Consider the following 15,756-nt stretch of genomic DNA (forward strand, 5'->3'; position numbering starts at 1 on the left):
TGTGAAAAGTTTCGCGCGAATGGAATCCGCTTGTTTATTCAGTTTTGGTCTTTTGTTTTTGATCAAAATACCGAAACTGAATACGCAAGCGGATTTCATTCGCATTTTTACCTTTTTTTTTCTTTTTTTCTTTTTCTTTTTTGTTTAACATGAATGTTTTCATGCAACGTTTGCTAATTTAATTTTCTCACATCCCAAGTACTATAAATATGCCTTGCCGTTAATTTAACTTGTTCATTCGACAATGATGACATGAAGTCGTTGAAACGTCATGTTACTTTGCTCTCGTTAATTTTCCTACTTAGAATGAATATCATTGTTAAAAGAAAATCTTCCTCAATAATTGAGTGAAGCTCTTGTGTCAACCGTTAATTATTGCTTCAATTTTTTTAAATGTTCTATTTAGGGTTCTCTGGGGTTTGACAACCGCTGATCACAAAACATTGTTAGCGTAGATCAAAGATAAACCCTTTAGATCCCTAAAGGTATTGACGAATTTATTAAAAAAAAAAAATCATAAACAATTTGTTTCTTTGTTCACGGTGAATGTTAAGTTCTATGTCAAACCAAGCTCATGGAAAATATATTCTCTGATTTAGGAGGATTTAGGACTGTCGCTGGATTAATGAAGCATTTATTGTATAAGCTTCCATAAGGTTCCAAATAAGTAATGTTTCACTAACCGCGGCACACTGTGATTCATGTTTATACAGCACACTGGATGTCAGCTGCTAGATCTACAGGATGTCAGCAGCTAGAGGAAGCTCACTTTCTACTAACATGTCGTAAAGTTCACCGACATGAAAGGGGTGATGCTTCGCCATAATATCAAGTAGAACATCACTTGGATTAGTATGTCTCTCGTCGAGGAAGCTTATTCCGTTGTTAGAAATTCCTAATCTGATTGCAAGCTCTTTCCATCGCCCACCGACTAAAAGAGTGTAAAAGAAATCACTAATTTGCATACTGAATTTGCTTTAATGACAAGGGGAAAGGACAAACTGCAGCGGTTGGGCCATTTCGTTTTTTACTTAACGACTTTTTTTTATCTACAGCAAATTTTTATCACATATCCATCTTTAGGATATACTCACTCAGTGATCTTGGTGTTTCAAGCAATCTGATTAGTTCGCTATCTCGGAGTAATTGAACATTATTCACTCCCTACGGAGTGAACAAGAAAAACCTTAAATAACAATGACCACCACCAGGCTTTCTGAGCCCGCGAGACTGAGCACCCCCAGCAAACCATCTTTTAACGAAAGTCGCTGGTCAGCAACTTGGTTCTGGTCATTGAGGTCTTCCAGTGAATAATGCGTGATTCAAACAAAACAAAATGGCCAGCGTAAACTCGCCAGCATTTCTGAATCGGAAATATTGAGAATACAAGATGATGCTGTGCTACAAAATCCAAAGAGGGCCACAAAATTTGGCCTGAAAGTTTCCAAAGGTAAGAGAAGAGTTCATACTTTTGCCAAACAGTGTTTGACTTCGTTTTTTCAGATAATTATTGACCGAATGCAAAAATGGCCGCCAACAAATTATTCTTTTGTCTTTTTGTTAATTAGCCTAACTAGCCTCGTTTTACAGCCCAAATTCTTTGAATTTTACGCGTGTGAACGAGGCTACTACGTTAATTAACAGAAAGACAAAAGAATAATTTGTTAGCGGCCATTTTTGCATTCGGTCAATTGCTGAAAATTAAAAAAATTTCTTCACGCCAACAACTTGTTTTTCTCGGGGTAATTCTATTTTGTGGGGCTGGTCGCCCAGCAAAACGAATTTGTTACTGAAATCCCGGAATTTAAAAAAATGTTTAAGAAAGCTCCACATGGCTGCAAGGAACAAGATGGGTCATTTTACAACAAACCAACGCTCACCTCAATTAGAGCAGCCATTTCATGTGGATCCTCTACCAACTGCACTTTCAATTTCCATTTCAAATCAACCTCTAAAATTTTGATCGAACGGTAAAAATGTTTTAACAGGCAGACTTTCGATTTAGATTGCTGATTTAGACGGTGTTGAATGACCATTTTGCTGTTTGAAGCTACTGGAAACACTTCGCGCATGCTTTGTGCGGCTTGCACGTTTTCCATGCATGAATTGAGATGTCAATTAAATCGACTTTGGATGGTTTTCCTGTGCAATTCTTGTTGAGATCACTTCGTGAGTATATACTAAAACAATGGACACCTTAAGATCGACGTTTACCGCGGACCGCAAACCGCGGTTTCAGGTTTGCCGTTTGCCGTTTGCGGTATGCTTCCTTCGTGTATTAAAAATCGCGTGATAATGACGCGTGTGCTTTCATGCCGCCATATTGGATTTCACCTTTGTGCAGCAGTTGTCGTTCAAACCTTGTAAAAGGTTTTTTTTCTGTATATCAGTGTCAGGTAAACGTGGGATTACAAAATATTCATGCAAATAAAAGTTGAGGTAAATGACTTAGGCGAAAACCTACCTCTTGCTGTCGAAAACGTGGAGAATTTTCCGTAAACGCGAGGTTGATGTCTGGGCACGTGACCGGTAGAGGTGTGCTGTCTGCAGAAAACGTCGATCTTAAGGTGTCTAATTATTCTTTTCAATTTTGTGAATAGTGGCAGCCACTATTCAGCCCCATTTCAAAGAACAATTGTTAAACATTTGTCCGCATTGGGCTTACTTGAAAATTCACTTCGTGCGGACTAATGCACAGTGTTTTTCTCAAAATCAAATGGTCCATTCTTACCAGACACATGCAAATCATTTCATTCAGCCTGTAACCTTTATCAACAGCACCTTGGTTTGGCTTTGTTTTTTTAAAGAATGTATAGGAGGCAGTATATTCAATTTTATCTCACGGTTAGAAGACAAATTTTCCAGTTTATCTTCTGCTAAATTATACGGTTGCGGCTGTTGTTTCCTTCCCAGCATCGCTTTTTCTCTCATGGTTGTTTCTTTGCGTTATAAATGATTTCAAAAGAAGTGGTTGTTTCTTTGCGTTATAAATGATTTCAAAAGAAATGTATCACCTATTTGTAGCAGAGAGACTACATGAATGGAGACATGACGGACAAAATTGTCCCTTTTCAGTAAAATACATGTATGATTTTTTGACTTTATACAGCTTTCGTGCGAAGAAAAACGGTGTTCGTTTTCGCGTCTTCACAAAGACGCCTGAACGTAGTTACTATTACTCTTACCAGTAAGAAAAAACGTTAACTCCATTCTTTGCTTGAAAGGAATGCATTGGACATCAAGGCCCTCATCTAACAATGGTCCTGGATGAAACAAAGAAAACAACAGAAAATAAGCAATATGGAACCCTGTAACTGGAAATACACATGATGTTGACTTTATTTGAACTGTGTGACTTAGTGCGTAAAGTAGTGTGTGACATTTCTTTCTATTATGCCATTTTTGTATTTGGTCACTTTCTCATTGCACCACATTTTGTATCGCGTCAGGAGAACTTTGCGTGAGCATTTCCTTTTTGCGTTTTCGAGGTCCGATTTGAAGGGCTTTCCTAACATCTTTTCCTAATTTATACCTAATTAAAATATATATTATTTTGGACGTAAACGCATGCTCTGATGGAAAGGTGTAATGCGTCCATGAGAAGAATAATTTACAAGTTGCTTGGCAACCAGGAAAATGGCAATCCTAGGCAGGAATCGAAGCTACGACCTCCATAACACCGGTCAGATGCTCTACCCATTGAGCTACTAAAACGCACTGGAGGGCTTGAATGGACAATGTGTCCCACTGGTTTGCGGGCTCTACAAAGTCATGCGCCTCAGTTTGTACAAATACATGATATGATGGCAAGGTGTAATGCGCTCGTGAGAAGGATAGAATACAAGTTGCTTGCCAGCGAGTGAAAGGACAACGGAAAAATCAGAGTCCTAAGCGGAGGTCGCGATCGTAGGCTCGATTTCTCGTGTAAACTGAGGGGCATGACTGTGTAGAGCCCGCAGACCAGTGGGACACACTGTCCATTCAGGACTTAGATAAACGACCTACAACAAGTTGCAAAATTGCTGAAACACTCCCGTTAAAAAAAAAAAAAAAAAGCAAAAAAAAAAAAGCACTTTTTCTCGATTCCAGTACCCGCCGTGTCTAGAATTTCAACCTTTCCCAGTCCCCCCTAGCTCCCTCTCCCATTTCCAATGTTGACTGTTTAAGTTCTCGGCATTTTTTTGTCTTGCTAGCAACATTGATAAGGGGGTGCGGGAAGGGGAGGTGGGGGATGGGGCTGCAGTGTGGGAGATAATAGGTAAATTACTAACGCTCCAAGAAGGTGAAGTGTCTCCACTAATTTTGCAACTTGTTGTAGCTCTAGTAGCTCAAACTTGTATTTTAACTGGATCTGTATTTTAACGCTTTAGCATAGGACTCAAAACTGGGTTCCTTACTGTTGTGGGTGAGGGATCTAAACATAAACCCAAATAATTGTTTGGTCTATCCTGCTGTGATAAATAAGAAGAGTGCACTGCCAGTACAAACTGTTCTCATGGATTACAACGATAAACCGTTGGTCTCGTCTCAGCTCATTTGATTCGTTGGAAAAAGAGTAGTGGACAATTTGCAGCGTCGTGGTGATTATACTTTTATGTCTAACTTTATGTTTCGAGGATTTGTGCATAAGACCGGTCTGAATGCTACATAACTGAGAGTTGCCCTTTCTTCCGTAATTCATCAATCACTCATCAACTCGCTCGCTTGCTCACTGACTCACTCACTCACTCACTTTCAACACACGATGTTGTTTTCAAAAGCCTTAATGATGAGGATAAAATACGGTATTTACTTACCCTAGAAAACGAAAGCACTTCAAAGATAATAGGTAAATACACATATTTAATGTTTCAGAAGAGAAAAGACTTCCTAAATGCAAAATAATTAAAATAATAAATTTATACCAATTGTATTACAAGTAATTGTATGATCTTTTTAGTAAATTAGTTATTCTAGTAGATATCATCACCTTTATTGTAACGAGACCGATACCTCCCTTTGGAGAGTAAGGCGCAATAAAGATTTACTGTTTACTGTTTTACTCACTCACTCACTCACTCACTCACTCACTCACTCACTCACTCACTCACGTTCTTTATTTTTTAACGTACTTTAATTTATCTAATCATTACTATTATTTCTTCAAGATGAATAATCAAAATAACGTTTTTAATATAATTTCTTGGAATATTCAAGGCCTAAAAACTAGGCTTAAACCGACGAAACAAACCGTCTCGAATACCAAATTGAACATTAAATCAATTAAATCTAAGCTATCCAAATTTGATATTATCTGTCTCCAAGAAACATGGGCAAAAGACGAGACATTAACTTTTCAAGGGTACACAGTGTACTCAACCGTTAAAAACACCGTAAGCAGACGAGGCCAAGCAGGGGTATCGGTATTAATTCGAGACTATCATCAAAATTTTGTTTCTCGTATACACAGTGATTCCCCCAACATAATTTGGTGCCGATTACATAAGCAATTGCTTGGACTCCAGGCAGACATTTTCCTGGCTGCAGTTTATCTACCCCCACTACAATCACAACGAAAGGCAGGAGAAGACGTTATCAGTATCTTAGAAAAAGAAATTCATAAGTACTCTACCCAAGGCCAAGTTCTTTTACTTGGTGACTTCAATGCGAGAACGGGGACATTAAACGATTTCATTGAAAACGATGCGGATGACTTTTTAACAATTCATAATACCTACAATCGAGACACGGATTGCCCAAAGCGAAACAACGCGGACTACACAATCAACAAAGTAGGAAGAGAAATATTACGATTATGCATAGGAAATAGATTGCGAATTTTGAATGGCAGGTTAACAGGTGATCTCGATGGAAAATACACTTGCTATCAAACTAATGGGGCAAGCACAGTCGATTACGCACTAGCAAGTGAAGACCTTATAAAGACGATATTAGGATTTCAAGTTCAAGCCTTGACAACCTACTCAGATCATTGTCCTATCAGTCTAAATTAACTCCCTCCCGCTCTCACATGGTAAAAGACAATGCACCTAGACAACCACTATGCAAAGCGGCACCTACTCAAAAGAACTTTAAAAAGTTTCTTTGGAAGGCAGATTCAAAAGACAAATTTCTCAGTGCATTATCCAATCCTAATGTTCAAAGATTATTTGATTCCTTCAACTCAGAACACCACGCATCAGTAGACGATGAAATCTCGCAATTTAACCAAATTATCAATTCGGTGGCCAAATCATGCCTAGCAACATCGCGGAAAACCTCTAAAACTACCAAAGAAAAGAAACCATGGTACGATCACACCTGCAGACAGTTAAAGAAACAACTGCAACAATTAGTAAAGAAAATTAACCCCAGTTCTCACCAATCACTACGACAAGATTATTTTGTTCTTAAAAGAAATACAAAAAGCATGTCAAAATGATGCATAAAAGATACAAAAACCAAATAGTAAATGAAATTAATGCTTTACACCCAAAACACAGTCAAGATTTCTGGAGGTATATTAATCAACTTAGAAAAAGCGATGCTGTCGAAGAGGAAACCTCTGTTTCGTCAGAAGATTGGATATGTCATTATCAGAAATTATTATATGATAGCCAGGAACCGCACACCACTTTGGACTTTTCAAATGAAGATATGGACTGGGAAAACGAAAATTCACCGAATAACGACATTTTAGGGCAGCCTATTACGACCAACGAAATCCATGAACAAATATCAAAACTCAAGTTGAAGAAAGCTTCGGGTATGGATTCTATCCTTAACGAAATGATTAAACACGGACGCTATTATCTAATGCCTTCATTAGAAAAACTGTTCAATGATATACTAGACAGTGGAACATTCCCAACCCATTGGAACATAGGTGTTATAAAACCGATATATAAAAGAAAGGGTGATAAGCGGTCTCCAGCAAATTATAGAGGAATCACATTGACGAGCTGTTTAGGAAAACTATTTACATCAATCTTACAATCCAGGCTGAACAAGTTTATCGAACAACATAACATCCTCAATCCAGAACAGTTTGGATTTCGCCCAAATTCCCGAACAACAGATAGTTTATTCATCCTACAGCAACTCATTAATAAGTATACAAAACAACATAAGAAACTTTATGTTGGCTTCATCGATTATGAAAAAGCGTTTGATAGCGTGTGGCAGTCCGGGCTGATCTATAAAATCTACCAATATGGAGTTAAAGGCAAATTCTTTAAAGTCATTAAATCCATGTATTCGTCGATTAAAAGTTGCGTCAAAACTGATGAAAGCTCTATCACAGAAATGTTCTCATGCAACAAAGGAATAAGGCAAGGTGATGGCTTAAGTCCAGTTTTATTTTCATTATTTATGAATGACTTACCGCAATACTTTAGGGACAACCATTGTCCAGGAGTAATGATTGGAAGCCATTCTCTAAATTGCCTCATGTATGCTGATGATTTGTTAGTTTTAAGTCCCTCTCCAGAAGGACTACAGAAATCGATTAACGTCATTAAAAAGCACGCAGAGGAATGGAAGCTGAAGGTGAATACCAACAAATCAAATATCATCATCTTTAGTGGGAACGGTCAAACCAAAAACAAGGAAATTTTCCAATATGGTTCAGAAGCATTACCTATCGTCGACAAACAAACATATTTGGGAATAGAAATGACCTCATCTGGTCGCTATACCTACGCAAGAGACATCCTTAGCAAAAAAGCTTATAAAGTTCTTGCGACAGTGAAACGATTGTTCTCCAATTCGGATACGACCACAATTACAATTAAGAATAAGCTTTTTGATGCCCTTGTCAAACCTATACTACTATATGGATGCGAAATATGGGGACCGGAGCTATTATCATATAAGACCCATTTTGACAAAAGCACTATCGAACAAGTCCATATCAAGTTCTGTAAACAAACACTAAATACCCCATGGTACACAGAGAACATTGCCTGTAGGGCAGAACTTGGACGGTACCCTTTAAGTATAGACATAAAAGCTTCAATATTTAGTTACTCGCTTAGATTACAGCATAAAACAGTCAATCCTCTATTAAAGGAAGCCTTTCATCACGCAAAAAGTCACAGCCAATTTTTTGATGTATTAAATAATGACGAAACTATACGAATGCACTCTATAGGCAATACATCAAGCCAACTACACATTAAGAATGCTCGTTCCTCCATAAAGAATCAGCTTAAAAAGGACTACATTCGAAATTGGCTGAAGGCTCGCAACAACACTTCCGAAGGCTCTAGAGAGAAATTTACACACAAAGAAGTCAAATTCGACTACCAATTGGAAGACTATCTCAAAACTATCAGAAACCCAGCACATAGAATAAGTATGACAAAATTGCGTCTGGGGGTTCATAGCTTGCGAATACAGACTGGGAAATACGAAAATAGAGGTGCACCAATCCCAGTAGATGGAAGAACGTGTTTAGTCTGCAATAGAGGCTATATAGAAGATGAGCGGCACTTCTTGGTGTATTGCCCAGGGTACGATAACATTAGAAATGAGCTCCATTCTCTCCTTTCAACACACGATGTTGTTCTCAAAAGCCTTAATGATGAGGATAAAATTAGGTATTTACTTACCCTAGAAAACGAAAGCACTTCAAAGATAATAGGTAAATACACATATTTAATGTTTCAGAAGAGAAAAGACTTCCTAAATGCAAAATAATTAAAATAATAATTTTATACCAATTGTATTACAAGTAATTGTATGATCTTTTTAGTTAATTAGTTATTCAAGTAGATATCATCACCTTTATTGTAACGAGACCGATACCTCCCTTTGGAGAGTAAGGCGCAATAAAGATTTACTGTTTACTGTTTACTCACTCACTCACTCACTCACTCACTCACTCACTCACTCATTCATTCATTCATTCATTCTCTTTCAAGGTAGAGAACTAACGCTCAGACAAGCAAATATTTAAGACTAAACATTTGGTCTTATCCATATAACAATATCAATTTCTCGATATATCTTTTTTCTCACCAGTAGTTCCAGCAGGTACAATATTCCTCAAGTATTCGACTACATCATTTCTGTTTTGGGATTTTGCTGTATTAGCGAAACAACGGATCCAACGTTTGTCCTCGTTCTCTGGATTATCCAGTGCTGTAGGCGTCAAATGAAGACTCTCTTGAAACCGTAACACGACACCCTTAGGATCACATGATGGAACGTGAATAGCATTTACAACTTCTTCGGGCAAAGCAAGTGCCTTTTCAGACGCAGCTGAGAAGTGAATATATAACATTAGATAAAGGAGATACAGAAATACAGTGAATAGTGGAAGCTAAGAATATTAAACATAATTTGGCACAAAATATTCTTCTTGACGAGGTTAATGCATCAAATGGTCAGATTGGATCTTCTCTTTAGTTCCCACTGAAATTAAAATTATTTCAGTGGAACTTTCCTAAAAGCGATGCCGTCTTTATTGCTCTTCCCTTCCTCAGGATCACATGTGAGAAGAAGCATTAAGCTTAAATGTTCAAAAAGTACCAATTTTTGCGAGTTGTCCACTGTCTACAACCTTGTTTAAGGATGAAAAAACCCACCTTTCTTAAGAGAAGCAGGGCTTCTTCCAACGGTGCCATACCCAAGAGATGTCTAGTCATAGAATAAAGAAAACAAATAACACTTTCCTTAGATTTTTATTTGCCTGTATTCTGATAAGGCGCAAAGGACTTGAAGAACATAACAGTTAGTCAGACGTCCACTAAACTCACACCCCCGCTGTTCAAAGTGCGCACGTGGTTGGACAGTTTCCCGTTTGGTTGATATCATTTTTGACAAATCCTACCTGAGACTTTCAACAGTTTTCGATGCAGTTTACGCTTGTTAAAACGATTCAAGCTTATCACATAACAACTGAATTTATGTATGGTTTCAGTAATACGAGTTGGCGCTTGAGCTATCCCAGAAACCAGCCCCAAATACAAGGGCGAAGCCAGCCCTTGAGGTTAACAGGAATTTCTGTTGTTAATTTTTTTTAATGGCCGAAAGGTCGCACTTTCCTTTGCTTACTATTCAATAGCGAATACCTGCTATATCAACTTTTAATTCTGAAAAAAGAAATAAAATAAAGTAAAATAATGACTCATATATTAAAAATGCTTAAAGGTTCACAAAAAAGAAAAGAATGTTATAGAACTTTAAAATAATTTTGGGCACGAAACCAGCCTGAAATAGAGAGGGTTAATTTACTACTACAGCGCCGCAAATTGAAATGTTATTATTAATGTTGACAAACTGCAAACAAACCTGATTGACTGAAGTTCCTCTTGCTTGTGCAACTGAAAAAGAAAACCATGGTGCAAACATCTGAATGCGAATCCTGCAATCTCCTCGGATACCAGGTTTGGTGCAGAATTGGCATTGCTGTAACTCTGATTCCGACAGTAAATGTAGACACTCGCAGCCACGCACATCGTGAGCACGGCATTTGACAGTTCCTTTCAATGAACAAATTGGACAGCAGACGCACATTTCGAATCGTATGTTGCTTAGCCAGTCAAACTCATTTCGCATGCTCTCTAGAATCATTCTAAGCTGCCAGTGGATTGCAAGGCTTGTAGACATATCAAAATTGCCATAATTGAGACCTGATGTTGCTGTTTCAACGGCACAATCTCCGGTGTGAACCGCGACTTCGATACAGAAAGAATGACAAAGTAAAATGACGGAAGTTCCTTGATCAGGAAGTATATGAAACAGCGCAAAGTTTCGAGACAGTTCAGGATTTACTGGACTCTTCCATTCCTTCTTGCTCCACTGGTAAAACTGTAGGACAAGACGGGGGAAAAGACCAGGGGGCACTCGACCCAATTCAAACCTTATGAAGAGCGAAGGAACTTGAATCGAGTCAAGTAGCTTAAAAACGTCATCTGTTGGAGCCGATTTGAGCATGGACGGTACAAGATATTGTTGGTTTGCATCCTGAGTTGGCCAGGAACAGAGCAAGCTAAATCTTTCCATAATCGCCAGAAGGCTGCTGTGGGTTTCCTCGGTCACGGACAAAGACTTCCAGGCATGAATAAGCAGCCTTTCATCCAATATTCCCGTCATTTCAAGTTTATGCCAAAGATCTTCAACGGTTCTCTCTGATCGCTCATAAGGCCTAATGGTAATGATACTCCTGAAGATATCAATGAGCCATTGAAGATCCAGTATAACCATCCTTTCCAGCGCTTGTTGTCCACTAAAATGAATCAAAATTCTCTGATCATGTAAAAAGTTTGTGGCCGCGCAAAACTCGTCATCATCCCTCAAACCACACGTATCAAAGGCGATTTCCATGGCTTTCTCTATAGGTATCCACTTGTGACCCTCTTCACGAAGGCGGTGGAGTTCATTCTCATACTTCAGCCACTTCAATGGGATGGGTTGTTTCAAATGAGGTAATTCCTTGGCAATAGCAAGGATTTCTTCCCTCAGCCGTATCACCTCCTGACAATCATTTTCACTTCCCGACTTTGTGTTATCAACTACGAAGACATCTTGAAAGAGATGATCCTTATAAATCTTTGTTCGCAAGAAACCATATATTTCAAGCGCCATCTTTCTCGCATTGGGATGTTCGTGCGGACTTTCAGTATAGGGCTTGTCAGCATGAGTGCAGACTAGAAAAACTGGAGGCAACCTTGTGGGCGACATTTCAGGCAGAGCAGTAGCCAGGCTCGAGGCATTTGAACTAGCCAACGAATAAATTGATGACAACCAAAAATCGAGCAAATCCATATTTGTATCAGTGAAGTTAATATCATCAGCTTTCTTGTACAGCCCTTCTCTCTCAGGAATGTTCGCTTGATGATATGGATTACGACTCAAGTCACACGTCAAGATATAAATGGCTTTATCTGTCATAAAGATTGGGTGGGTGGCATAATAGACCATCTGACCTCCAAAGTCCCACAGTGTTGAATAAATACTATCCTCTCTTTCAAGCTTCTGATCACTCTCAAGCATTTCTATTGACAATTTCACTAAATTGTCCGATAGTTTTGTTTCAAAGATATTAGTCTCTGCAGTGTCCTTCTCGGTTTGTTCACTTCTACTTGATCCCCCCGAGGATTTAAAGACGGAAACCCCCGGCATCTTCTCTTGCTCTCCTTTCAAGCTTTTAACCATTAAGCTCGCTACATGGCGATCAAAGAAGACCTTGGAATCAACATCAACTTCTATTCCTTTCTGGCCTGTCCTCCAAACTTCCATTGAGATTTTAAAATGGGAAGGATCAGTCTCTATTCCTTCTGTGCTAGCTTGCGTTGCACTGAAGGCTTCTCCAGTCAAAGACTTCTTCAAACTGGTCTTTCCGACCCGATGTTGGCCAACTATCATGATTGGCAGTCTTCTTACGAGGGCTGTACCATCCTTGAGAGCACTATTGAAGGCTTTAACAGCACGCGGACCACGTGACAGAATCTCAGACGGAACAGATTGTTCTGGAATGAAAATCAAATACTAAAAATGTATAATCCAAGTCTTAAAAATTAACAAAATATCGAGTAACAACTAAGGGATAAAATGCCTCAGACGTTTTCTGTTATTAACTACATGGCAGACATACTGTATGAGACACCGTCCCTCCCTTTCGACAAAGAATGTGTGAAACGAGAAATACAATGGATGGTTAGTCATGTTTATACCTTATTCCAAGGTTCATTAATATTTCAATGGTATATATAGTTCTATGCAAAGGCAGAAACCAGTCAAGTGCATCCAACACTGAAGGCAGTATTCTCGTCGTTCGATCACGTGGCCTAATCCTAATAACTTTGAAACCATCTGCTTAACAAGTGTTCCTTGGCGTGTAAAGAGCCGGATTGTCATGATTTTCGTTTTTCGACAAGGCACAAAAAATGCTTTCCAGTGCAACCACTATTTTAGGAGCGGTGGAGGGAGATGAAAAATCGATGGGTTTCGGTCATGCAGAGGCTAACATCAGAATTTTTTGAGACTGCGTTTGTAGTTGTCGGTTCGTTGCAGGACCTGCAGCTAGCTAGAACAAGTTTAATTTTGGCTGCATAACGGCACTTAATCTTGGAAGACTAGTCATTAAACAGAAAATGAGCTCGGATCTGCGACTGACAGTGCAAAAGAATTGAAAACCAGATACAAGACTTCTATTTTTTTCAAAGGAACGGCGTGAGTTAAATGAGAAACGGGAACTGTTACGCGAGGATGGAGCTCCAGTGGCAGCCTTTAGAGAACCCAAAATTACCAAGTCATCGAAAGAATCCACAATCATATACTGTTATTATTTACAGGAGTAAACGGGCAGCATTTAGTATTTCTTCTATATTGCTTTAACCAACTGCTCTGAAATATCCCAAACCGTTCCATGCATTTCTTTATAAAATTCTATGATTGGCTTTCCAAAGGTATAACACAAGTAAAACATTTAATAGATGATTCTCATAACTTTCTCTCCCTTGCCAGCTTTCAAAACAAATATCAACTCATAGTCAGACGACTAACGTTTTTTGGAATAATCTCAGCAGTCAAACCTTTACAGCAACAAATTCCGAGATGGCAGTTAAAGTATGAAAATTTCATGAATACGTTTCTAAGGAACCAAAAATCATGGAGAATGGTTTACAAGAAACTAACTTCTGACCAAGCGGAACGACCTCTATTACGCAGTTTAAGCGAAGACCACGGCTACGGCTACGACAACTCCACAAAACAAGAATATGATTAGTTAAAAAAATAAATAAATAAGGAAAGACACTCACTCATGCTGCTCACGCAGCACGAATTTCCTTGCATCTCATTGGTTCGTCCAAAATTGGAATATGGCTGTGAAGCTTGGTACCCCCACTTTAAAAAGGATATCTCATCTCTTGAACGTGTGCAGAGGAAAGCAGCCCGCTTCTGTTTAAACAATTACCAACCTACAAATAGTGTTACTGGGATGTTAAGGGACTTAGGTTGGTTCAGCCTCGAAACAAGGAGAACAATAGCCAGATTAAATTTAATGTATAAAGTATGCCACGGCACCGTTGATATCGATAAAAATAGTTACTTGCGCCCACATAGCAACTGCAAAGTCAAAACTCGTTCTAGTCATGATTATAAATTTTTAGAAGTAAATGCCACAAAGGATGTATATTTTTATTCCTTTTTTCCACGTACCTTATGGATTTGGAACAAACTACCGAAAGGCATCGCGGAAAGTAATTCTCTAGAGACATTTAAGACTAACATTTCGAAGTATTTTATTGAAAGATTTTAGTATTTAAGTTATTTTTACATTTATTTATTTCTTACTTATTTTTTCGCATCACGTTTTACTTAGGGTATTATTTTAAACGTTGGTGTGATGTCTAACGACTTTTACCGACGTATCTAAATGTAGATGTAGATGTAGATCTCTTTGCCGTACTCCTCAAAACAACAACGTCAAATCACCAAATTTTAAGTTTTGACGACAACGTGAGCATATAACAATGAACCATTCATTTTCTCTTTTCCCTTTATTAAAACCCCGTCGCACCCATCCAGTTACTGGATAGTTCGCCCTTATTGTATAAGGTTAACAAGACGGAATAATCGGGAAATACTTGCGATAGCTCTTAAGTTATATTTGAAGTGACGTTTTCGTCGACGTTGCCGTTTTCCTTAAATATAATATTGAGGAGAAAAACTCTATCAGCAGTCGTCTGTGTGCACAAAGAGTTCCAAATTATTTGATTTCCTTTTCAGATTTTTACATAGACGGCTAGCGACCAATAGTTTTCTGAAAAAAGAGCAATTAGAGAGGAAGAAAAATGCACCTTCTGCCATTACCAAAAATGAGATCTGGTGCATTTATTCTGCGAATGTGAAAAAACTAGAACGGAATGACCTCTCCATATGACTACACGCGGGTCACATGCTTTCAAGAAAGAACCATTTAGGAATTGAAACTGCCTTGGGCCTGAAGCCAGACAACTGTTATTTTAAATTCCAAATATATTTTTTTCCTCGTGTCTATGCAACGAGTCTCTGGAACCCTTAACCTTAAATCTTTAAATATTGATCCCTCTTCTAGTTTTAAACTGTATTTATATTTACTGTTATTTTAAACTCCAAATATATTTTTTTCCTCGTGTCTATGCAACGAGTCTCTGGAACCCTTAACCTTAAATCTTTAAATATTGATCCCTCCTCTAGTTTTAAACTGTATTTATATACGTAAGAATAAAGTTTTTCTTACCACAAAGGGAGGAAATTGTCTAAAGTACTAGAAGTCGTATTTTCTTTATTATTTTTTTGTCATGCTAGAAAACATGAAATTTAGTGCAATTAGTACTTGGTAGTATTATTATAATTTATCTCACGTTCGTATATAACCTGGCGGACGGAATAGGCGACGAAAACCCTCTGGTACAGGCCGTTGAGAACCTCAGTTACATGCCCCGTTTGATTCACATCGAGAAAACTCAGTAAATTGATAAGTAATATAACCTACCAATCAGCATCTTCGGTTCCCACGGTACATTCGTCTTATTTACTTCGATGTCAAAATCAAAAATTCAATGTTCGATATAAAACTTTGATTTCGAATATGAAAATAAAAACTCAAATTTGAAATTTGGATATCAAATTCCGAAGTTGAATTTTGGCGGACATATGCGAAAAAAAAAAAAAATTGTAGAACCCACTGAACGTTTTCTGCATTCAAAGTCTCGATTTCCGGAATATTGCAGCGTTTCGATTATGGCCACAGTGGACACGAGAAATCAGGTTTACAGTAATTGA

The 15,756-nt window shown here is 38.2% G+C and overlaps 1 protein-coding gene across 1 annotated transcript in view; it reads right to left on the reverse strand.

Moving 5' to 3' along the window:
* Positions 1-219: 219 nt before the first annotated feature.
* The window catches only part of LOC138009546 (uncharacterized), a 57,436-nt gene continuing 41,899 nt past the window's right edge, over positions 220-15,756 (reverse strand). Inside the window, exons 4-8 of the mRNA XM_068856616.1 lie at positions 10,276-12,455; positions 9,570-9,621; positions 9,001-9,243; positions 3,186-3,263; positions 220-931 (exon numbers count right to left, since the gene is read on the reverse strand). Coding sequence (XP_068712717.1) covers positions 738-931; positions 3,186-3,263; positions 9,001-9,243; positions 9,570-9,621; positions 10,276-12,455 — 2,747 coding nt within the window. The 3' untranslated portion in view covers positions 220-737. The remainder of the gene's footprint in view (positions 932-3,185; positions 3,264-9,000; positions 9,244-9,569; positions 9,622-10,275; positions 12,456-15,756) is intronic.

This window comes from Montipora foliosa, chromosome 7 (genome assembly GCF_036669935.1).
Source record: "Montipora foliosa isolate CH-2021 chromosome 7, ASM3666993v2, whole genome shotgun sequence".
NCBI classification, from domain to species: Eukaryota; Metazoa; Cnidaria; class Anthozoa; order Scleractinia; family Acroporidae; genus Montipora; species Montipora foliosa.